At 37.6% G+C, this 25,390-nt stretch overlaps 4 protein-coding genes and 1 pseudogene across 4 annotated transcripts; 2 read left to right on the forward strand and 3 right to left on the reverse strand.

Annotated features, from left to right (window-relative positions):
- Positions 1–1,844: 1,844 nt before the first annotated feature.
- Positions 1,845–7,103, forward strand: LOC137737955 (beta-1,3-galactosyltransferase GALT1). Its single transcript, XM_068477544.2, has 9 exons — positions 1,845–2,103; positions 2,192–2,364; positions 3,260–4,385; positions 4,966–5,189; positions 5,285–5,566; positions 5,763–5,891; positions 5,970–6,149; positions 6,333–6,440; positions 6,537–7,103. Exons 3-9 carry the CDS (start codon positions 3,626–3,628, stop codon positions 6,750–6,752), a joined length of 1,899 nt encoding a protein of 632 aa, XP_068333645.1. The 5' UTR covers positions 1,845–2,103; positions 2,192–2,364; positions 3,260–3,625; the 3' UTR covers positions 6,753–7,103.
- LOC137737956 (uncharacterized) lies at positions 6,967–7,987 on the reverse strand. The gene is made up of 4 exons (XM_088682502.1): positions 7,736–7,987; positions 7,560–7,648; positions 7,302–7,454; positions 6,967–7,189 (listed from the first exon to the last, which is right to left on the reverse strand). Exons 1-4 carry the CDS (start codon positions 7,845–7,847, stop codon positions 7,034–7,036), a joined length of 510 nt encoding a protein of 169 aa, XP_088538628.1. The 5' UTR covers positions 7,848–7,987; the 3' UTR covers positions 6,967–7,033.
- A 558-nt stretch (positions 7,988–8,545) lies between these two features.
- LOC137738210 (E3 ubiquitin-protein ligase MPSR1) lies at positions 8,546–9,459 on the forward strand. The gene has a single exon (XM_068477841.2). The coding sequence runs from the start codon at positions 8,682–8,684 to the stop codon at positions 9,318–9,320; it is 639 nt and encodes a 212-aa protein (XP_068333942.1). The 5' UTR covers positions 8,546–8,681; the 3' UTR covers positions 9,321–9,459.
- Positions 9,460–11,259: 1,800 nt separating this feature from the next.
- On the reverse strand, positions 11,260–13,040 carry LOC137736315 ((R)-mandelonitrile lyase-like; annotated as a pseudogene).
- Positions 13,041–13,741: 701 nt separating this feature from the next.
- On the reverse strand, positions 13,742–15,745 carry LOC137737783 (myb family transcription factor PHL8). Its single transcript, XM_068477336.2, has 6 exons — positions 15,412–15,745; positions 15,115–15,191; positions 14,965–15,022; positions 14,785–14,860; positions 14,611–14,680; positions 13,742–14,518 (listed from the first exon to the last, which is right to left on the reverse strand). The coding sequence occupies exons 1-6, from the start codon at positions 15,542–15,544 to the stop codon at positions 13,916–13,918; spliced, it is 1,017 nt and encodes a 338-aa protein (XP_068333437.1). The 5' UTR covers positions 15,545–15,745; the 3' UTR covers positions 13,742–13,915.
- Between the last annotated feature and the right edge of the window lie 9,645 nt (positions 15,746–25,390).

A 25,390-nucleotide genomic window follows, 5' to 3' on the forward strand; every position in this document is an offset into this window, starting at 1 on the left:
CGGAGAAATTTTTAGGTGTACCGGGTACACCAAAAAATAAATAAAAATCAAACCATTATGAATGAGGGTACACCAAAATTTTTTGATGTACCGGTACACCTAAAAATTTCTCCTCTTTGCGGGTCCCGCCCTTAATGGACTCCCCATGATTTCTATCGACCCATTTGGCTTAACCACGACAAGTTTTCCGTCCTTTCTGGCCAAAAAGGCAAAGTTTTCCTAGTGCATGGTGGCTGGCTACTGACAGGCCGCCACGTACCATAGTTAGAGGGATAAAAACGGAAAGAGATCATCTTCAGATCTCTTCTACAATGTCACCAGATTAAGTGATTCGGATATTTGAATTTTCATAAAATGGTCTACCTGTTTTGATCTCTTAAAAGCTATAATAATTTTTTATCATTGAATAAAATTTTAAAGGTCTGAATCACTTATCATCTGATGGTCTCAGTAGAAGAGATATTTTTCCGACAAAAACGACCGCCAACGCGCAAATTACCGTTTTCCAGTCGGCTTTTCCCGGTCAATATTCAACGCGTAATCCAAATGTGGACAGGCAATTGTAAGTTTCGTCAACAGCTGAATGGGTCAACATTTATCAATTTTTCTGTTTTAGTAAACATCTATCTTCAATTAATAATTTAATACCATCTTATTAGTCATATTGGATGAACATGTTGCTAAATTATTTTGGTTCAAATAATTTACTTCTTAACGTAACCAAAAATGTGCTCATCTCACATGTAAATAATAATCTTGAAAAAGAAACTCATAAGTAAAAAAATTGCTCTCAAGAAAATTATTAAAGTGGTTGTCATGTAATGTTACTAATACACATGCTATAATATAAACAAGATTAATATGTCATGCATCTAAGGTTTCTTATTAATTAATAGATAAACTTGCAAAATGGTGAATAGTCCCAGTGTTAAGGGCATTTCTCTTCAATTCATCGCGTTTCAAGTTCAAGTTTTTTTTTATTATTTTATTATTATTTTTATTTTTTATTATTTATTTAGGTAGTTTTGATGAATTTAGTGTAAACTTATTATTTTTTAAAAAAAAATTAATAGATAAACGTGTGAATTGATTGATGAAACTCATAATAATGTGACAGTTTAACCAAAAATTACTTGTTATTCTTGGTCAAAAATGACTTCTTAGCCTTTTAGGTATTCTGTTTAATGGCTTGGCAATTATGAAGATATAAACAATTATGTCCTTAAAAGATACATGCAGTCCAAATAAATATCACTTAGCCCCAAAAGAAAATAATTCGCTCTCTTATTATGCGTGTGACAATTGATTTTTCTATTTTATTTCATTTTCGTTTGATAAATATTATTTGTTGGTTTTTTTTTTTGTTAATTTTTAAAGTTTTACTTTTTTTTATTATTACTATTTTTTATAAAAATATAATTTAGAAAATATTAAATTTATTAACCACCTACCGTCTCATTATATGATGGTTTTTTTTTTTTTTTTGTGAATTTATTTTTTCTTCTGAAATTTGAATAAAAGAAGGGCAATTTTGAGATTATGAAAGCTTCACCCTATATTTATATACAGATACACTAATTTTCATTATTTTAGTGATTACTAGCTTAAACCCACACACTTTGTGCGTGTGTGTGTGTTTTTTTTTTTATGGTTTTTTCTTGGAAAATATATGGGAAAAAGAAGTTGCATAGAAATGGTGAAAGAGAGAGGGAACGTGGGAGTAGGAAGATGTTTATATTTTTATTTTAAATAAGAGATATGTTATAATGATGACCGAAAAAAAAAAAAAAAGCCAAGTTAGTTTGTGTGAAATTATAATACGTAATTTGGGTTCATAATTTTTTAATAAATAAAGTGATGTTAATTAGAGTAAAAAATGGTCGAACCAAGTAGCGAAAGAAAAAATGATATCAAGACTTTGCAAAAGACCAAAACAGTGTTCTTTGTGGTTTCCCACCGTTTAACGCTTCGACGCGAAGTTTTTCAAATCCATCACTCCCAGCACTTTCTCTCCCGTTTCAAATTTTCTCGGCGAATTTTCTCGCACTTTCCGGCATTCTTCCCAAACAGAAAGTTTCCGCTTCCGCTTCTTCTCCTCACAAGGTGATTTTTAACCTTTGTCCTTATTATTCATATCTCTAATTTTAAGTCCTCTGTTAGTCATCTTCATAATTTTATCCTTTTACTGTAGCTTGCGTCCCGAGTTGTTCTTCTTCGGCTGCTTCCGCGTTCGGATCTGTCCAGTCCGGTCGCTTGCTTCTTGCTTCAATCGATTCGAGAACTGTTTGGTTGCCGAGAAAGTTGACGATTCTATCAGAATCGAGCTTAGCATAGTGTGCCGTTTTAGTAACAAGACGATCGGAGGTATTGATTTTCTTACTCCAAAACTTTATGGTTCGTAATTCGAAATTCGAAATTAAGCTTCAAATGAATCAGAGAAGAAAATGTTGGATTGATTACTCGACCGAGAAATCTAATTCACTTTATTTTCCGTAATTTCGTTAGAATTTATTACTTCAAGAGCTGTGAGATTGTAGGTTTCAATTTTTCAGTATGGTCCCTGAACTTCTAATAATTGCAGTATCGTAGCTACTCGTAGGGATTTGACCAGTTGGTCTGTGGATATTTTTGACAAGGAATTAACTGCTACTGTTTGTATTTTGTTGAAATGTCTTAAAATATTATATGTTTTTCTTTTTAATGGAAATTTTCAACTTTTTTAGAGCAACTTTCCTCACACTGGATAATGTTGATCACTCAAAGATAAATAACTCGCCACTCTAAAGAATCTACCAAAGAGATACGAGTTTAGAAGTAATTCTCAATTTCTGGATAATGTCTTTCCGTACATGAGGAGGGATTTTAAATAGTCTGGGCATGGAACAACCTTCCGTGAATAGGCTAACCCTTATTAACGATTGTATGAACTATGACTTCAAAATGTGCATAAACTTAATTTAATACTGATCATGAACTTAAATGAAAACATTGAACAAGCTTTTAATGAAATATGATGAATGACCATGTAATAATTAGACAAGTCCAGATTCGGTGCCATCTCTGGTGCTTCTGGAAATAGTTGGGGATGCAAAGTGGACATTTAGGATTTAGATCGAGATAAGTTGCGAACGAAACGATTGAAGTTGGGTACCTTGAGAATTATATGTATGCATAGCATTGCTTATTCATTTTCGTCTGATTTTTCAGTTGCTGATTTTTGTAAGTTCTTGTAGACTGATTAATTTGGGTTTTGGTTCAGTGTGGTAGTGTCTCTGGAAGATAGAGTTGTTGGCAGAGCCATAGTTGGTTTCTCTTTGGATGGCAGTCTAAAAAGGAAGATGTGAAACATTTACTTGACACTTGACAGAAGTAGAGATCCTTCCACGTGTACCAGTATACATCTTGTGACCTGTTGATTTCTTACCAAAGATCCTTAGCTATTTGCATGTGGCAGATCATTCTTCTCTCTCTTTTTAAGCACCTGGTCTCTTGGATTTTCCTGTGAGAGATTGACGTTTAGTGATTCATGCGCGTGATTCTCAAAAGATGTTAATTGGGCTGCATGATGATCAATAACTTGGGAAGTTGGGCTAAGAGCTGTTGATGCAATTTCGTAATCCCCAGAATGAAGAAATCATATGGCAGTATTGTGGCTGCATGTCTATTCATGCTGCTAGTTTTGAGATATGGCATCATAAACTATCCTGCTGGGGATAGTTTCTTAACCAATGCATTCTACACGAATATTAGTAATCCTCTTGAATGGTTAGATACTACTCCACCTGCAGTTCAGAATCCAGAGAATGCTTCTGAAGTGATTTCTGGAGAGACTATAGCCCTTAGCCTCTTTGCTCAGAGGAATGTATCCAATGAAGAGCGGCAAACTATGCATACATGGAACCTTTTGAAACATCTGATTAATCAAGCTCAGGGTTTGCCTAATGGGGTGGATGCTATAAAGGAAGCTGGAGTTGCATGGAATAGTCTTATGGCTTCGGTTGAAGAGCAAAGACTTGGTCACACAAATGAAATTTCACCTGGGAAAGCAAAAGAAAAGCAATGTCCTCATTTTCTTAATAAAATGAATGGGACAGGAATCGACAATAGTGTTTCTAAGTTGCGGGTCCCTTGTGGCCTAACTCAAGGTTCTTCAATTACAGTTATTGGCATTCCGAATGGATTTCTTGGAAACTTTCGAATTGACTTGACAGGGGAGCCTCTTCCAGGGGAGCCCGACCCACCCGTTATATTGCATTATAATGTTAGGCTAAATGGTGATAAGGTAACTGAGGACCCCGTAATTGTCCAGAACACATGGACTGTTGCTCATGATTGGGGTGAAGAGGAGCGTTGCCCGTCCCCAACTCCTGAAAAGAATAATAAAGGTAACTTGCTGCCTCTTTTTCTATTAGTCGATCATATCAAAGATTTAGTATGTAGATTTGTTTGACATATTACAGTTGATAATTCATTGACTTATTGTGCCTGGTGACAAATAGTGGAATTGCTGTTACAGTAACATGACACAGTTTGTCAATAGCTTTGTAGCCCATTCTTCCTTTTCTCGTCATGGTGTGCATCCAACAGATAAACTCTTTTCTTTACCAGTAATGCATATTATGTTCGACCCTTTTAAATAGAAATTAGGACTTTGTTAGTCCAAGAAAGTTGACAATTGCATTACCCACGTTAGACACAGAATTTCTGCTATAAGTTAAGAAAAATATTCAACCCATATTTTGCCTAAAGAATTCGATTTATCCAGAAGAAGACTGTCTTCAATACACTATTTGGTGCAGTTACTGGTGATAATTGTCTATAATTCTTTTCATGTTCGGGTGATAGCATGCAACTTATCGTAATGTTTCCATGTGAAACCATGCTCAGTTACTTGTTTCTGTATATAGTTTATAAGGCCTATTTATTGTTACTCTTACTTTATCTTAAATTGTTAATGATTGCCAGTGGATGAATTGGACCAATGCAACAAGATTGTTGGAAAAACTGAAGAGCAGACGATGCGTTCCAATGTTTCAAGGCAGGCTTCAACTGCGCAAGACAGATCAAAGTCCAGAAAATACTTTCCATTTAAGCAAGGGTATCCGTTTGTTGCTACACTTAGAGTGGGTTCAGAAGGAATCCAAATGACTGTTGATGGGAAGCATCTAACATCTTTTGCATTCCGCGAAGTAAGTTCTTCAAATTTAATTTTTTTTGTTGCTTTTGGAATTAAAAGGTAAAGTCCCAATGAATTCATATGCTGTTTTCCTGGTTTTCTATTCAGACTTTGGAGCCATGGCTTGTTAATGAAATAAGGCTATCTGGGGATTTGAAATTAGTTTCTGTCCTAGTCAGCGGTTTACCCACATCAGAGGAGTCGGAGCACATAATTAATTTAGAAGAACTCAAATCTGCACCTCTCTCTCCTCACAAACAAATGGATCTCTTTATTGGTGTTTTCTCTACCGCAAACAATTTTAAACGAAGGATGGCAGTTCGAAGAACATGGATGCAGTATGCAGCTGTGCAATCAGGGGCGGTTTCAGTTCGCTTTTTTGTTGGTTTGGTGAGCTCACATGTGAAACCTTGTTCTTCGTTATTACAGCAGTTCTTTTCTCCATCATCGGGCGTGTTGCTCGTTAATGTGCAAAATTTATGACTGTTTTCACCAAAACATATTTGTGCCGTCTTTTCTATATCCTCGTTATGTTTTCTTTGAGTCCTTTTGCTAAATTATTCATCAAGTTTGTAACGTAATGCAGCATAAGAACCAAATAGTGAATGAGGAACTTTGGAACGAGGCACAAACCTATGGAGACATACAGCTGATGCCTTTTGTTGATTACTATGGCCTCATTACCTGGAAAACTTTGGCCATCTGCATCTTTGGGGTAAAATCCTTACTTTTTCTTGAGTGCGTGGCGTGGGGATATCTCTTCTTTTTCTAATTGATTTGATTGCTTCAACAGACGGAGGTTGTTTCAGCAAAGTTTGTTATGAAGACGGATGACGATGCATTTGTTCGTGTGGATGAAGTGCTAGCTTCCTTACACAGGATCAAAGTGAATCGTGGCTTGCTCTATGGCCTCATTAACTCAGATTCTCGACCTCATCGAAGTCCAGATAGCAAGTGGTATATCAGCAATGAGGTAATTTTCTACACTTTGCCAACTTTGCAAGCTGTGGTACAACCGAGTTTGTTCCCCAAATTAGGAATCAAATTACAATATCTTAAATTGATGCGTAGTTTATCGTTGTAAAAGGTTAAAGAAATTGTATTCTGCTTCTCACATTTTTTTTTCCCGTTCGCTGTGTCTGCTGCGTTAATGAAGGAATGGCCCGAAGCAACTTACCCACCTTGGGCGCACGGTCCTGGTTATGTGATATCGAATGACATAGCAAAGGCGGTTTCGCAGCGATATAAAAGGGGAAGATTAAAGGTAAGAAACAATCATTTTACAACCAGTCTATCACTATAGCTTCTCAATCAAAAGGATTCCAGTATCTGAAAGAGAACACTGCTTTGTTATGATCAGATGTTTAAGCTGGAAGATGTGGCGATGGGTATCTGGATCGCGAATATGAAAAAGGAGGGTCTAAATGTACGGTATGAGAAGGAAGAGAAGGTCTACAACGAAGGATGCAAGGACGGGTATGTCGTTGCACATTACCAAGGTCCCCGGGAGATGCTTTGTCTCTGGCAGAAAATTCAAGAAGGGCAAGTTGCTAAATGCTGTGGTGGTGATAGGTAGACACAGCTAGATCATTCGTTCCATATCGGAACCTTTTAGTTGCGATCAACCTCCGAAGCTGAAGAGAGAAGTCTTGGTTAGCCCGATCATTTTGTCTGAGAGTAGATGACCGAGATTGACCAAAGCCGAGACCCTACCAAGGCGCTAACTAAAAGAGGAGAGAGTTATTTCAGTAACGAGCCTACGATTGCTGTATATTTTAGTTAATACTATGTAGCGATGCCATAGGATATAGTATAACAGAGGTGGAGTTGATGTATAGAATTCACGCGCATACAAATCTATCTTGACAAGAAACCATGCTGAGAAATTGCAATCTCGAATGCCTGAATCCTTTCCCCAGTAGCAAAACCGTTGCGATCATAAGATGATATTTCATGTTTGTTGAGTTCATTGCAGGCCTTGACGAGCTCCTCACCGAGACGTTTAGCAGCTTCCTACAAAAGTTTAGGCAGAACAGAGTTAGAGAACTTGCACCGTGCACTACCAAATAGTTCTGCGAATCGAAAATGGCTGAGATCGCGCCGCTCGAGCTAGAAGTCTACTTACACTGGTACTACAATCGGGGCTCTGACGAATAGATTTCTGCAGGGTGCTTCCGTAAAACAAACAATTCTTGTTTTGGTCATCTACCAGCATTGCATACAACTGTTTATCTGAACAGAATACTGAAAGCCTCGGTCTCTTGGACGTGCCGTTATACTGATTCAGAAGCGAAAACAAGACCGCAATTCCAGCGGATCAGAAACCAAAGCAACCAATACACGCATATTTCATCAAATGCAGGGAAGATGACAATGACATTACCTTCTTCTGCATTCTTCTGTTTCGAGTTTTCGCACTATCCATCCTGGCATTCCCCCTCGCTCTCATAACAAACGGCTTCACCGAGAAACCTACACGAAACCCAAGCTTTAACGGTACACCAGTAACACAGAGTTGCATGCACAGCAGCACAAGTAGTGTAAGTTGGGATCATTCACTTGTTCTTCCAGTCTGCTGCATGGGTTGAATTTGAAAGATGGAAGCTGCCGAACGAAGATCCAAAAACGCAGAAGTCGAGAACTTGAGAGCAGCAGCATTCGCAAGAGCCATACCCACACCACTTTATGTTCAAAAGAAGGTCGTTGAGGAATTTCATCAAACACCTTGCGTGCGGTCTTTTCAGAAAGTTAAAATTGCGCTAATTTTAGAAGTTTCGTAACGGGGGCGTATTCTGGCGCAGAGGCACAGTTTCCGGTTTGGCGGCTCTCTTGAATCTTCTTAGTATGGATTACTCAAGAAATCCACAGGGATCGGGCTTGAATGTACCAAAAGCGATGTCGTATTAACTAGGCGAGGGTGCATTTCAAATTTCTATTTATTTTATTGGGATTTCATTTTTTAATTCATACTTCGATTTAATGACAACAAAATTAAAATTATGTAAAAAATAAAAATAAAAGTGTGAATATCGTTATTTTTTAAAAATATTTTGGAATAAACAAAAATAATAATTTTAGTTCATACACCACGTGTAGTGTGACAGTAATCTCACCTACCTTGTCTACCGAAAGGGATACTCGCATCCGGATTCTTTTCATTTAATCTTACTTATCAAATAATTTAGATTTTTAAAATTTAATCTAACGATTATAAATAAAGACTTGCTTTAAAAGTTATAATAATTTTAATAGTTTAATCAAATTTTAAATGTGTAAATTGTTTGACGTAAAGATTACGTGGAAGGCATCCAGAAGTTCCAGATCTTTCTACACCCTTCTTCTTCCTTAAGTGGTCATGCTCCCCTCACCTCTTTAATCCTCCCCCTCCCGATCGCTAAACCCCATTCTCTAATTTTTCTAATTTTTTCTCATTCTTCGTTTTCCCCAAAGTTCCCTGAAAATTTCTCTGCTTAAGCTTTCAATCCGAAAAAAACCCACAAGTTTCATGGATTCCGAACCTGAGTTCGCATCCTTTTTTGACTGGCTCACGAGGAGGGGTCGAGATCGAGAGCTCTCTGTGCTCATGCCCTTAATGTTAGGTGCAGTCGCCTCCGCCGCGACACTCGACCCGGAAAACCCAGATGGAGAAAACCCGGAAAGACGAACCCCGCGGGAGCGAATATTTCTCGTCGACCCTTTCAACCAACGCGTGGCGGTGATCGGAGGCGATTCGGACCTGGACTCGCTGCTGCAGGGGCTGGGTGGCAAGGACGGTCAGCCGCCTGCGTCGAAGGCGTCGATCGACGCCATGCCGAGTGTCAAGATTGTCGAGGCGGACGTCGGGTCTGAGTGCTCGATTTGCTTGGAGCAGTTTGAGGTCGACGGCGTGGCGAGGGAGATGCCTTGCAAGCACAGGTTTCATGGGGATTGTATAGAGACGTGGCTGAAGCTTCGTGGGTCGTGCCCGGTTTGCAGGTTTACGATGCCGGTTGAGGAGGAGGAGGTGCGGAAGAAGGGCGGTGAAGCAGGCGGAGAGGGAACGAGGGTCCACGGGGAGATTACGGTTAGGGTTTTTGTTCACAATGGCAGGAGAGCAAGCGAGGGTTCTGAGCAATCCAGCGATGATGAAACGATGCAGAGTTAGAATAAAAGTTGCTTTAGTAAAAATAAAAAATTCTTTTTTTTTCTTATGAATTTGTGGGAACGAGGAGGAATATTGTACAGGATCTCAAAGATTTCAAGGTTCAAAATTAGTTTTATATATTGTGGTAATTCTCATTTTACGGGGAAATTCGCACTTTACTAGTTTTAATTTTTTACTCTTCATTTTTATCTAAAAATTGAGAAATGATAAGTGGGATTTGTCTCGATTTTACGTGATATTGGTACAATATTTTATAATGCGAGCATAAAAAATGATGCAAACACGGTTCATAGGGGGCTTCCCTAAAAAATGACGCCTCGACTTTTGTCTTAATTTTCCGGTTCCGAAATTTATGATCTTGCATTTGCGATAAGAGCACAAGCGGATTAAGGTAATCACAAATTTAATTAAACAATTTAGATTTAATTAAGCAATTTACTCTCTTGGAGAATCGTGATCCCTTGATATCTTCCAAGCATTAGCAAAGTGGCCATTGGATTTGTGCCCGGCGATTGCAGGAACTCTCAACCCCTTCACTCCGTAAACCCTGTAATTCTTGTCAACCAGTGATCCCACGGTGCAGCCGCCATGGTAGTCATAGAAACTCCTCACGTTCTTGCACAGTTGCCTCAGCTCATCTTCACTAGATATTGATTCGTTTCTGCGTTCGATCCCAAGGAAGTAACCGATCGATTCAGACCTCACAATTCGCTCCATCTGCCGACGCAGCTTCGCACATTCTGCCATATCTTTCTCCTTTGCCAAGTAGTTGAATGTGACTGAAGGGTTTTGAGAGCGATTGCTCCAGTTTGAGTGAAATGCAAGCGTTGTCTCTCATTCCTTTGCCAAGTAGTTGAATGTGCCTAATGCCCCTGCAGCTAGTATCACATCGCCCGTTGATAATTTTTTAAGAAATCAAAATGTGATAATCATTTCTCAACATTCAAGGCTAGCTAATTTTTTAAGATAACCATTTCGTTTTTCAGTTGTCCGCTTTTATTTTCAGTTATTCTGAGAAGGGTAAATGGCATACCTCGAATCCATGAAGAACACAAGGCCAAATAAGCAAATGGGAGGAACACAAACAATGAAAATCCCATTGCCATGAACACTCTCTCTGATGCTTGTGTTCTACTAAAGACATTTTTCTTTATTAATAGGCACAAGTCAACAACCGTTTCCTTCTATCTCGCGTGCCGGTCACACTGAAAAATCACTCCTACTAAAGAGGTCTGTATTTAATTGCATTATATCCTCTTGTTCTACTTATTATTTCACCGCATTAATAAACATCGTACTTTTTATAAATACATGGACTTCCTTTAAAATCTAATCTGAATACAATAAATGAATACATAAATTGGTCTATTGGAAACAAGTTAAGAGTTGGAGCGCTTAACCCGAGTTCAAATTACCACAGATGCATTTTATGAAGCTACCAACTCTACTTTGGCGTATCGTTTAACTCAAAAGTTAAAGTTATGTTACCACCTCATGTCATATGAGACTGCATGAAGAAGAGATTAATCTGTCACCAATGTTTTGTGAAGATCGGACAAACGTTTATCGTACACAATTTTACCCTTACTTTACAAAGAAGCTGCTTTCATGACTCTAACCGGTGACCTTTAAATCACAAAAATACATCATTTCCGTTGTGCCAAGTCTCCCCGTTTTACTACCTAATTACTGTTAAATTAATTAAACTAAAACACCAACTGTCCCATCCATTTTCACGCACTAACAATTTAGTCAATGATTCTCCAAAAAAAAAAAAACAATTTAGTCAATGATCTTTTGTTCCTATTCTTCTGCCTTATAGTTCAACTTTTACTTGTGAAGTGTGGACTTGGAACTCATACAAATTTCCGGTGAGCACTGAAGTTGGATTTTGGTATTTTCTTTGTGGTTGGTTTGGTTTATCGGAGTCCAAAGAAAATCTTAACTTGACATGATATTTATGGCTAAAAATGCAAGTTGATGAAGTCGATCACCTTTCGGGTTTAAGCATTTTCTCTCTCTTGAAGAATCTTCATCCCTTGGTATCTTCCAAGCATTAACAAAGTGGCCATTGGATTTGTGCCCGGTGACTCAAAGAATGTTGATCCATCAACTACTCTCAGTCCCTTAACTCCATAAACCCTGTAATCCTTGTCAACCACTGAGCCCATGGTGCAACCTCCATGGTAGTGATAGAAGGTCCTCACATTCTTCTTGCACAGTTTTCTCAGCTCATCTTCCGCAGACATAAGCTCGTCTTTTCGCTTGCATTCGATCCCCAGGAAGAACGCGATCGATTCAGACCTTACCACTCGCTCAAGCAACTGAGACAGCTTCACACATTCTGCCAAATCTTTCTCGTTTGCCAGATAGTTGAATGTGACTGAAGGGTTTTCTCTGGGGTCAGTGCTGTTCAGCTCAAGCGTTCCTTCTGATTCTGGAAAGGCGATTTCGCAGCTATCGGCATTACTGTTGCATTGGAGCTGACAGGTAAAATTCCTGCCTCAATTATGATCTTGAAGTCATCTGCTATACCGACAACTTTTGGAGGTTCTGGTGGGAAATTTTTCGGTTTAGGATCTGCTAAGAGAGCAATGCCAGGATTGTCTTTCATTCCTTTTCCAACAGCGTCTAAGTCGACAACTAGTTCGATGTTGAAGTTCTTTAGGTGTTGTTGAGGGCCGATGCCACTTAACAACAGAATCTGAGGACTGCCTAGAGCTCCTGCTGCTAGTATCACATCACCCCGTGAGCATGAATTCTCTGGCTGGTTGAGGTGAGCTTCATAAGTTTCACTCGAGTTTCCGTTGCTCTTGATGAATCGTATGCCTCCGGCTATTGTCTCATTTCTGTCACCTGCAAAAACCATTTAGGAATTCAATCATAAAGGGTTGACCAGTTAAGGATAGTGATCTTCACACTTCTATCTTCTCTTCCTGCATTCCGCCCCTTGTTTCTGTCCGTTAATTCCCTTTTGACACATCAACTCCAAAGGCCAATAAGATGTGAAGAGTGCAGGTGGAGAAAAGGGGGTGCAGAAACTCGCCGTTAAGAAATACTACCAGTTTTATGCTTGCCTTTTCTGTGAAAGATGACATTCTTCACAGTTGCATTCAGAAGAACTGTGATATTGTTCGGATTTCCTGCCTCTAGAAGATCAGCTGAGGTGTGTCTTCTTCCCTGTTCATCAAACACACTTGCACCGACCTTTGTTCCCTCGATGTGATCCAAACTAAAACCATTGTTAGGGAAAACCCCTGCCTCAAGAAAGCTAAACTCAGCAGCATACTGCCACGGGGTCAGTTCGGGTTTAAAGATGACTCTAGATTCGACCCATTGATAAGCATTTGTTACCATCTCCTTATCCCATGCAACCTTTTCGACAAAATCCTCACTTGCTCTGCTGTAAAACCCGCCATTTATAGCTAATGCTCCTCCTCGAACTCTGCCTCTGAGATTGCTCACACCGTCATTGGACACTAAGCTTTGTGCAACTGATGTATATTGATAAGTTTGGAGCAATGAGAATCCCTAGTCCTTTGTATCCAACACCAAGGGATTTCCATATGGTGAACCTCCTCGTTCCACCAAGAGCACTGAGAATTTCTCCGACAGGGTTGCAGCTAGGGGACAGCCTGCAGTACCTCCTCCAATGACAACGTAGTTGAAGGACTTGCCCGAAACTTCATTGACATCTGAACTCATATGGGGTAATGTTTGCCCTGCGATTACGAAAACAGGACATCAATACAGAACATTCAAGCTTCTAAAATGAGATGTTGGTGAAAGTAAACAAGGTTAGTGACAAACCTTGAATCCATGAAGAACACAAAACCAAGATAACAATTAGGAGGAACAGATAGAATAAAAAGCTCGTCACTTTGAATAGTTAGTGTTTAGCATTAGAAACTCCAAGATTGGTGCTTTCATATAACAGGATTAGGAAGATAAAGGTATGAATTGTATATTCGAGTTTTTCTACCATACATTACTCAACTGGACGGCTAGATTTAAATATTTTAGACGAAACTTCCATATTTGACGGTCTGAAGGATCTCGCCGGTCCAATGCATTCCATACGTTGACGCATTGTGGAGCGGTCGTAGCTTATTGTCATGTGGGGGACCTAAACTTGAGTGAGTTCTTTGATATTGATTAGCTAACATGCGCGTGCTTAGTTCATAATTTTGTTTTCTATGATTATTTCTCACCCTCCTCCTCCTCTGCTTGTCCCTTGACAAACATCGAAAAGAAATATTTCAAGAGTGCTTGACATGATTAGATAGAGAGAGCTAATTCTCTAGGCAAATTAGGTTAATCAGATCTCAGAAGCATTAAGCAATAAGCAGTTTCCATCCGGTGTTCAAACACGCATGTTCGTGCACACACGTGCGAGAGAGAGCGAGAGCGAGAAAGAGATGTATCCACACAATATATTATACCTTCTTTTGATATGAATATACTTTCAAAAGTGCCATACATATATAACAGTGTACATACATGTATATAAACAAAAGACTAGGACCGGAGGGAATTAAGTTTTCTCCATAAACTGTATATAACTAAACCAGATGGCTCCAAAAGCATTTGAGGAATCAGATTCCCTTGCAGTTCAAGTCTATTACTTTCGGTCCCGAATCAATGTTGTCACCCTGATATTTGCTATTCAGATCAATAGTAGCCAAAAATCCAGACTTTCTCAGATGGTTTCCACCTTTATCTCTTTGTGTTTGTGTTCTTTTAGCAACTGGTTGCTTTACAGATACACCGTCAGAAATCGGAATGCTGCTTCTCTTTCTCCCGAAAACATGATTGCTTGCTGAATTGTTCCATGCCTTATTGTCCGGGTGGGTGGCCATTAATGGTAGTTCAACACAGGTTGCATTAGAATTTTCAGGGAGCTTCTCCTCCTTCCTTCCTGAACTTTCGGAAGATGTCAAGGAACTGTCCATTGAGCCTCTCATTTGCTTCCGCTCCACGTCTTTTAGGGTTGAAGTTCCTGTTGCTGTTAACTCTGATAACGAAGAACTCGGACATCCATTGCTAACCATTGAAACTAGCTGGGTGAGTTCAGCCTTTGCAAGTTCTACTCCCACTGAAGAAGAACTATACCCTGAAAGAGTTTCTTGCGCTTTCTTCAATACCGACTGCAAATACTTCCCTTGAGCTTCAATTCTCAGCTGAAGATGTCTCTGCACCTGAAAACAAAACTCCGGCTTTAAGTACTGATACTTTTTCAATCTTTTTATGAATCGAAGATGGGAACATGGTATTCGTTTATCGATTTTACCTCAATTTGTTCATGAAGTTTCCTCTGCACTTCCATTTGCAATTGGAGAGACTGAGCTATCTGCAAGCTTCTGATATAAACATAACAACGCTTAATCAATAGGGAGGTCTTTGTGCTGTCATTTTTCCATCTAAATTCATCAAAGAGATTGGGATCTATTTCTAACTATATTACTCATTAATCTGACTGTGATCTTCATCGCTGATATCCGCGCCGAAATGACCATCACTGCTCTGAATCTCCTTGCAATCTGCATCAAAGTAGAGGACAAATATAAAGAATCGACGAAGATTAAAGAATGAGCAACAAATGATGATCCTCTACAGTTTTCGGAATCCAATGTAATGGACTCACCTTCTTGCTTGATGTCAGCGGAGTTCTCGGACTGTTGGCTTTTCCCTAGCCTGTATTTCTGCACCAGAACACAACAGAGTTTGAGAATTACGCTTTTCGATCGTGATCTGGACAAAGATTAGATGTGACGAAACTCGAGAGAGAAAGTGCCTGTAAGTGGCTCTTTAGGTGGTACAAAGTGAGTCCATGAATTCCCATCATCCTCATCAAACTCTTTGGTGTGGCCTCTGTCCATACATGAAACATATATATATATACACACACACACATTAGAACTTCGTATTGTATTGTATAAGACACTAAAAATAAGAATTAGGCGAGATCAGCTCCTCAGTGAAGGTCACAAGATGCGAACATCCACCCTCGATCCTAAAGAAGAGGGGACATGACCTACACTTCCAAGAGCCCCCACCCGTCCCCCTACATCACCAAGCTTATATACTCAACTATCTGCCCCTCCAAGCTGACTGACAGCCTCGACGAATCGCTGATGAAGCTCTGGAGTCCACTTCAGCCGCGGCTTCGCGTCGGTGGATAAAACCAAATTCATATTCTGGTTTTGCATATTCTGATGAACCATTTTTGTTGGGGTGGTGGATGAGAGAGAGAGATGGCAAGTTGCAGGAACATAAATATATAATGGCGGTTCTGGTTTCTATAATCCAAGCTATAAGGGAAGGGGAGTTTCAAGGTCTGGTCTTTATAATTTGGGAGGGGAGGGGATGGGACTAGTAGTTGTAGGGGTGTCCTATGTTCTCATTCCATATCCGGAAACATAAGTGGGGTTATGTCGGAGGCAGAGAATATATGCCATGAGCTGTACTTCCTCCTTTCCTCCATTTCTCTCTCTATCATTTCATACCAACTTTTTTTCTAAAAAAATTCAAAAAATAATTTTATTTTCTTTGCTTCTTTGACTTGAAAGAGGTAGGGAGAATCTCTGATGCAACAAAAACAAGAGAGAGAGTTCAATTTGTGACAGAGCCTTAAAAGGAGAGAAAAAAGGAAAAGTGTATGGTTTGTTCTTATCCCTCTCTCTCTCTCCTCATCGTATCTCTCTAGTTTCTCTCTCTAGACTCTATGCATGATTCCCTGATGAATAAGAAACCCCACCATCATCGCTCTCGTTAATGGTTCTCCTGGTTTTAACCATTTTTTCTATGATCTCATATTGAAGTGTAGAAATTTGATCAAAGATAATTGGAGTCGCAATTTACAGCATGTTTATAGAGATAGATTTTCAAGAGCTTGCAAAATCTCTTTTTTGTTTAGTTCGGACATCTTTCTAACAAACTTCTCTGAAATCACTAAAATTAAACTAATTATTCGTTAGTGTTTATTTTCTATTTTGCTTCCATGTTACCGAAAAACCCCACCATGACGAATAATAATGGGGCAACTTTGCTAATAGTGCGAGAAGCAATGCAATGCAGCTAAAAAATAATTATAATTATAAATAATAAATAAGTTGATGGGGACGTCATAATTGGATTTTCTTTTTCTTTTTCTTTTGGTGATTGAAAGGGAAATGGGGATTTCTTTTTCTTTTTTATATTTCTTTCCCATTTCTTTTTGTTTTATATTTTTTGGGTATTTCTTGTTGTGAGGAAGGGTGGTGTGATTGGCACATTCCTTTTGTTCTTTGCAAGGATGGAGGAATCAACGAATCTAACGTTGGATTTTGGGACCCCAAACCATAACCTTTTTTTTTTCTCCTATAGAAGTATTCCCACATAAAGTGAACCAAATCACACCAATTTTATTGAAATAATAGACACATTTGGTAATCATGACACGTGTAGTAATCATCAGAATTCTGTATATTACAGTGGTTAAAACGAGGACAATATCTTACTAAATTGATTGGGATATATATGACAATTTAGTATTTTTTTTTTTTGCATATGTAAGATTATCCAAATACGGGAGAATCTAGTTGCCCAATTACAAAGGTTAATACATGGCACTAAATGCCTCACGAGGTTACATCAATCAATGGTTCCTGCCTTGGATGTATCAGAGACAGGGAATCAAAAGTACAAATGCACTTGTTTTTTTTTTTACGACGATATTTCAAACTACCTTGATATAAAATGGTAAAGAATTTAAACTCGGGTACAAAGGATAAAACTCTGAATAAGTATTGTCATGGTACAAAGCAACACAAACCTCTCTCTCTTCTTTTTCTCTCTCTAAACAAATGGAAATGACATAAAGGGCAATCTACAGGTTCTCACTCTGCATGAAATTCTCAAAAAGAAATATATTCCAAAGGGATTGTTAGCTTTAATTCTGTAATCCATATCCAATGAACTGAATAAAAAGAAAATTTTGATCAGAAAAGTGAAGAAGAAAAAAGAAAAGGAGGTCACAAATCACAGTGGCCAACAACAAATCGTAAAAGTCGATCGATATTGGATTGATCTCGGGATTTCTTGGGTTGTCGTCAAGAGTTTGATCACTGGAATCAAAATCCAATGATTATTGATCTTCCAAGGACTTGCCATCCCAGTGCTTAACATTCACTTGGTCTGCCTGCTGCATAAATACACAAATGTCCCAGGATTCAAAGTTCAAATACTAATTTAATTACTTCTTAACACATTAATCTAATCAACAAACTAGACGATGCATACGTTGTCGTCTTTGAGACTGTTCAAGCATTTGATCCTAAACTCATTAGCACAATCCTTGGATACAAGACAATGACATGGTCACATGGAAAAGTACTTTCACTAATCAGGTTGTTACTCTCATCATTCCTGCAGCTAAAATGGTTAACCGAAAGATTGCACCATTGGGACCTACGAGTGGCGGGGTCTAGGTTCCCGGTGGTAGTGGAGGGTTCTTCCTGAGCAAGCATTTGCTTCTCCTCTATGGAGCTAACATATCCCTAGTGGCAAGCTCATAGTTCACGTTCAAAGAAAGGAATATAATCATTGACAAATTCTGATGGTAATGTGGCCCGAATGTTTGAAAAACAAGAAAAGAAGCAAGAGTTATTGGCGTACCTTTCTCTTTAACCAGCTGCTGCTTGGAGTTCCTTTCATCGCTTTAATATATTCCATGACCAGTAAAGGAGATTCTAGGATGATGCCGAAATGGCCCCTGGTATTTTTCGGTCAGTAGGAGAAGGTCCAGTGAATCAAAAAGCCATATGAACAAAGGTGCCTCTCATCAAGTATTATGCTTCAAGGGACCCCATTAGTGGAGATCTCACAATACAAAAGCATGGAGATAGAAGAAGATGAGAAGAATATGGCCTCAGGAATCAAGAAAGGCGAAACAAAAGGAACCTGTCAAAATCCCACCAAAAGAAAACCAAAAACAATTGTTGGCAATGTGGTGTAGAAATCACAGTCGCTTACTGAAAATAACGTGAGCAATATGTCACCAATCAATTTCTTTATGTAACGAGTCCATGGTTATGGGCTTCGTCTTTATGTATAAATGACAACTTACATACTTTCATGCACCTCAATTTTTTGAAGAGCTATAGTGAAATGCACAAGGAACACTCCTCCCCAAAATCGAAGAACAGTTGCATTAATCATACGAGCATGTTTGTGAAGCGTCTTCATAAACATTTTGCAACCACTGTTGATGTCCTTGTTTTTGCATGAATTCTACACGAACAAATAGTCAGATAAAAACGCTACACCTAAAAAATTGGCTTCTTTCTATTGTGTTGGACACAATTTTTTTTATTTTATGGCCTAGTATTTAATGCAAGTACAAGGAAAATGTAAGACAAAACTCCTCGTTGAGATCCGATTTTACTACGATGGAGCCATTATGAACTGAAAAGAGTGTCCAACTGCAGTGAATTCAGCCATCTCAAATGACTTGATAAACAAAGCGGCAAGCTCTTAATATCAAGCTTTAATATTTAAGCATATGTAATGAGAATAATAAACAATGAAACCTGTCAAAAGATCAAACTAAAAGCATGAACCAAATGTTTGTGTTACTTCTAGAAGGAACACATCTGGAGAGCCGACAAGCCAATGTTTGGAGCTATCAAATTGCTGTTGAACTTTCTGACAATATAACTTCTCCTTATAGGGTATGCTTAGCTGATCGTGCAAGCTTTAGGTTCGTTATACATCTTAGGATGTAGCAAGCTACACATAGATATATACAGGGTCTACCAAGCGCATGTTTAATTAGCGTATAGTGGATATATCAAGACGGTACATATTTCACAATCGTAGAATATGTACGAGGCACACCATCTTTGTCAAGACCCCACAACATGGACAAAACACAATCATGAAGAATATTCCCTCAAATAATTCAGGCAAGACCATGTTATTTTCAATGGAACAATACAACGGATGCAAAAATACCTCTTGGTTGACATCCATGAATCCAAGACATAGCAGCATGACGCAGGTACCTGGAGAGGCAAGGCCTTGGTTAATTGGTAGAAATTCTCAAGAAAACAAATAGGGTACCTCTAATTTCTACTTGATTCATTGAGAAGTTGATGTTTTCCTGACATTTTGGATATAATATAAAATTTTATAGCTATTACCGTTACTCTATTGTTATTAGTATTAGTATGCTTATTGTTATAGTTTGCTAGCAGCATTAGATACAGAATCTAACAACTATTTCCAGCAAAAGGATATGATGTATATGGTACCTCATAGATCCTCATCAATCTCTAAGTAACAATCGTTCTATATACTATAACTTCAGAGAAACGTCTTCACTGAAAAACAACATGTTCTCCTAGAGAGACACTCACCACACGCATTTCAGTGACTTGTATCTTGAAAATTCCAGAGACCAAGTTCTATGAGCCAAACGCCGGCTGCTTCCATAACAGGAGTAACAATGATTTAGAACTTGGAGCCATCTAACTTTGCAACGGTTTCACCTTGAACCCTTTTTTCTTCTATCTTTCTAAGCAACAAGAAAAGCTAAGAAGGACTAACTAATACTTGACCTACTTTCAACAAACAAGAATTTGATATAACACAAATTGATTGCTAAGTCCATTTCAACACTTGAACGAATAATAATTGACTCCACCTTAGCCTTCCAAACCAGGTTTTCAATACAATATGACACCGATATGAAGTCTCATATCTCAAAAGATCAGATTGTTAAAATTCACTGCTCTAGTTCTACCGGCACATCTTTGGAAAACATAATCAACCGGGTTGGTGATGCCCTAACACCAAGTTCTCCAAAGGTGAGGCAAACCTAAGATCCTTTGATAAGGGATGCTTACACAAGTCAAAAACCCACGCAGAATGGCAGAATGGAATAAAAGGTAAGAAGCCGAGCAACACTAATTATCAGTCAGAAGATAGGCCTCCTGAACAAGCTTTCCCGGCCACCTGAAGTGCACAAATCCAAAAGAACATCCCGCACCCTGTATAGTATCAAGACCATCTAGAAACTTATTAATGGAAGCTTTATTTTCAGACTAAATACACCTATAGAAACGTGTGATGAATTTAAAACAAAGTTTCTGGTCATGCTTCAAGGGTGAATCTCAAATATGTTGCATCACTTAACATGTTAAATTTAAGTACTAACACTATGCAAGATCTGATCTCAGATTTCGAATATCAAGTAAAGTTGACATGTCCCAAGCAATGAACTTGGTAACAAAGATGTGAACGCTGATGCTCGAGTTTATTTCTCCGTGCTTAATTACAAACTTATAAGAATATAAAGCAAATCCATAAATTGTAATCTGGGCAATTCTTCAGGGGAAAGCATAACAAAATACACTGCTGAAAAGATTAAAAAATCTTTACAACAAAATAAAAGGTCATTTCTTTACCTAAAAGAGTAAAAATTCATATTTTCCTAGAAACGTCCTATCCTACTTTCGTTCGTTCTACTTTTCCTCCTCGTCATACTCTTCTTAAAACATTTCCTTTTTACTGACAAATCATATTAGGGATTAAAAATACCAAACACTGTTTTAATCTTTTTCTCCACGATCTTCATCCCAAGATTATTAAGCATAAACTCGTCCCATGTTATTGTGTACATTAAATCTTGCTTCTTATTTGTGTTCTAATGTAAACGTGTAGTTCTTTTTTGTGTATAATCTTAAAATTTTGTGTATCAAGTAACATACAAAAGTCTTTTATATTGTGTAACTATTTTCTTTTACGTACAAACTACGGTAGAGGTGGGGCAGATTGAACCTATTATGATCTTAATTACTGGTGCTGGAATAAGAACCCTTAAGTCTATAAGCGCGTTAGCTATAAACCCCTTATATGATATATACATATATATATATATAGGGAAGTGTTATTGACACTTCAAAAATCTCATTCTATATTCCTCACAAGTGTATTTTTCTTTCCTAATATAGGATGAATACTTGTTTGGGCCATAACCCTAATGGTGATACGTACATTGTGTGTCTTCTTCATAAGACATCTAAAAGCAAGGGACCACTTGTCATTTGGCTGCAACTCTATATTTGAAGACAATTTGGAAGGGGATATGTGAAGATTGCTTGGAGCTCTCTCATTTCATTTGCTCCTTTATTATTGGAAAGGGAAATTTCATTTTTCGGTTTACTACTGGGAAAGGGTATTTTTTGGATATACAATTCTGGGGAAAGCATGAAAGTCACACTTAAAATACGCTAATCAGGTCACATTCAGTTAGCTTGTGCATGCAGTGTCAACTTTCATGTTGCAATCAATAGATTTATGTTAGCTTAATTAATGAAGAAGCCCCAACTAGATTAGATACGTACATGAGTAACTTGGCTACAAGCTTGAATTTCCTCTCTCGAAATTCTGGGGTGCTAGTCGATGGACATCCATTCAAATATGTCCTACAATTTCTCGTTCAAAACTTCAGCATTTCTATTACCCTTCAACTGCAAAATTCCAAGCAAATAAAGTAGTTCTTGACTTTTGGGTTTACTTTAGATGCAAGACATATTTATGTCGGCCAACAGAACAAGGTGTAGCAATTATAATTGAGGTCATGAATTTTGGAAGACTCTGTCAGTCTTATTCTCGTTTGAAAACAGAAAAAAGAAAAGAAAAAAGAAAACACCTTTGTGGTTTGTTTGTATGATGAAAGATTTTATTTATGATTCTAAGCTAACAATACTCTCTGTTTTGTAAGAATCGAGAATAAATGTTTTTTACGCAGCATTATTTTTGCTTTTCAAAGATATTGTTTTCACGATTCGAACTTGTGACATTTCGATCACAAAAGAGTAACTTCTATTGCACCAAGGCTCACACTCTTCTTATCATTCCGATAAACAATTAAAATAGAACTTCTAATTAAAATACAAAAGCCTAAAGGGTTGCGTTCCACTTGACCTTCTTCAAACTCCACCTGTACACTGAGGCAGCCACTACTTTCTCTTTATTTGATTTGGATTTCATTGGAGCAAAATATTAAATATGTTATGATTCAATTAAATCAGCTGTCTGCAATGGCAAATCACAGATAACTGATCAACCGCACTTCGACTTTTCTTTACAAGAAACGATAGGTCATATTTCGTTGAACATTCTAAGAACATGTGTTTCAATATCTGCGTAGTATTGAAATCAGACCCCCTTTTGAATTCAAAAGAATATTATTAAGAATTTAAAGATAAATCATGACCACAAGTAAAAGAGTTGCCGGAAGTGGAATATCTGAAGATAAATAGTAAATACCGAAAAAAATTGACTCCAGATAATATACATATGTAGAAAACAGAACTTTCAACCTTCTGAATTAGCAGGAAAGGCAGGATTAGTGCAGGAAGGGGAAACCAAGAGCAAAGTGATTATACTTCATTTCCAAACCAGTAACGTGTGCATGCATGCATCTTAAGACATTGTCCTTTTTTTCCCAAAAAAAAAGACATTGTCCTTTTGATCTTACCTATATGCGAAAAGAAATTAAGAGAATGTCCATGCCACTTCCCTTTGGTTTTTTACAATGTGTCTCTTTGATTTTCTGGTGGAATGATTATCATATTGATATAAGGAGGGAACTTGCATATTATACTTAATTGAGCTATTTCTCTTATTGCGAATTAGTTTTATGGTGGAACCTCAACTTTCTTCATAATATCATAGTAGGTTGTCCCGCTTGTGAAGCCTGACGGCCACACACGTTTCACGTTATCCCATTTTCTGCCCATATGCTAGGCTTGAAAATTCATCACACCCAAGGGGACATGTTGAGAATGAGTCACACATTGACGGAAAGAGGGGCATCCTATATCACTGTAATTTTGTTGAAATAGATCATGAGTATATTTAAAAAAAATTAGCCAAACATAACTTTTCTGCATCCAAAATTGGTGTGGCCTCTCTATGTCCCCAATTGTTGACTGACATGTATTTATAAACATAACTTTTCTTAATTTTATTGTCATCAACTTAATATGTGTCAAAACAATGATTAAGGCTACATAGAAGCTATACTCATTTTGGGTGCAGATTTATTTATTTATTTATTTTTATGAACAAACAATATTATCTAGAGGTGGGCTTACCCTCAAAATGAGTTAGCAATAATATGGTTCAAATTTACTTTTGATGAGAATCAAACCCAAGAATTTTTATTTACAAATGAAGAAGAATATCAATGACCGTAATACTAAATCGTGGTGGAGAAGATTTGATCTAAAACAAAACTTCCCAATTCATTTGGTGAAATGAGGGACTGCCATCAACTAATTAATCATGAAAAAAATAGATATTAAAAGATAATGTGTTCCTGTGATGTAATAAATACATATTACGATGGAATTATAAATCAAATAATACAAATGTGCAGAGCCACCAGAACTAGATATAATCAGAGAGGGCTCCGAATCCCTTGTCATCAAATCTATATAGTTTGAAATTCGAACGATTAGAATTTGATCCAATAACTATAAATAGAGGGTCTTTAAAAATTATAATAACCGTAATTATTGAATCAAATTTTAATGATCCGAATCCTAAATAACGTGAAGTTGATGAAAATAAATCGGGAGAGAATCCCTTTCAGATATTATGTAGTCGTGGCAGCTCAGTCTCTCAGAAGCGAAAGTGCCATCAGCTTCGAACTACGGGATCAACGGCGGTGACATGCTGATATCAGATGACCTTTTCACTACACTTTTTGCAGGTTGCAGGTGGGTCCCCGACCCTCCGTTCCTTGGTAGATGATCGAATTGAAAGCTGCCCCCACTGGTCCCCGTCCGCCACGTGTTTTCTACTGCAAGCGAACTTTTCCCACGGCACAACCAATTATTTCCCACAGCTGGCATAAACATTATCCTGCCTCAGAGAAGCCACACAATAATTATGCTCGCACAAAACAATAACTTCTACTTCGCATATCTGAATTTTTAGCCAAATTATTAAGGGTAATTTGCTTCTGAATTCGAATTTTTTATTTGTAATTTTATTTTTATGTTACATTCTTTTAGATTATGAAAAATGATTTGAATTTATATGCATATGATGAAAAATATACTATTATAGTCAACTTATCCAAGCTGGAATAGTCAGCTTATCTTTAGCTCAGTTGGTAAAACACATGATTGTAGTTGGTTAACCATTAGTTATGCATGTGGTCCATATGAGAAAAATACCACTAAACTAAGAACTTTATTAATGTAAAATTTACGGATTGTGTTTATTAAGGTAGTATTTCATTTGGTAATTTTTATTACTTCCCCATTGCTCATTTGGTAAATTTTATTACTTCCCCATTGCAAAATCTAACTTACTAATCATCATAAGGGAACAAGAGTTCAACACATTGCAGCAAGTACTTAATAGCTTTATATAACTTCATTCGGGGGTTAGGGTTTTCAATAGCCCTATATGTTCAATGAAACACAATTGAGATTTTTCTTGTGGAAACAAAACTCTATACATACTCATCCTAAAAAATCACGATTTCTTTATAGGTGCAACAATAGTCAGTATTTATATGCCTCATTTCTCGACACCGAACTTGTTTCAGTCATTTTCTATGTACAAGCTTGATAGTTTTTCCTTTTCAGAAAAATAAACAGAATTCCAAGCATACTTATCAGGGAAAATTCACAATGTTCTATAATTGTATTGGTGCTAAAATATCTATAGGTCTCATTCACCAATAATCCAATTTATACAGTCAATAGTATGTATTTATGAGTCATATTTTCTATTGAAGTACAACGTAATATGTTGTGATTAGAAACTGTTATTTTGGCACTAATTACTACAGTCTAGTTGTATTACTCTTCTTATAAGATTTTAAGTTTGAATATCGTAAATAACGAGTTCAATATCCATTTATTCCCTAACTCTTGCAGTAATAATTTGGACAAAAGGCAAAGAAAACATGGACAAATAAGTGAATCTGATAAGGCAAATAGCATAAATGAACAAACAAAAGAGAGAATATTTTTAAGTAGAAGGCAGGCAAACTGGCAAAGGCA

Source organism: Pyrus communis, chromosome 13 (assembly GCF_041283825.1).
Source record: "Pyrus communis isolate YQ-2024b chromosome 13, ASM4128382v1, whole genome shotgun sequence".
NCBI classification, from domain to species: Eukaryota; Viridiplantae; Streptophyta; class Magnoliopsida; order Rosales; family Rosaceae; genus Pyrus; species Pyrus communis.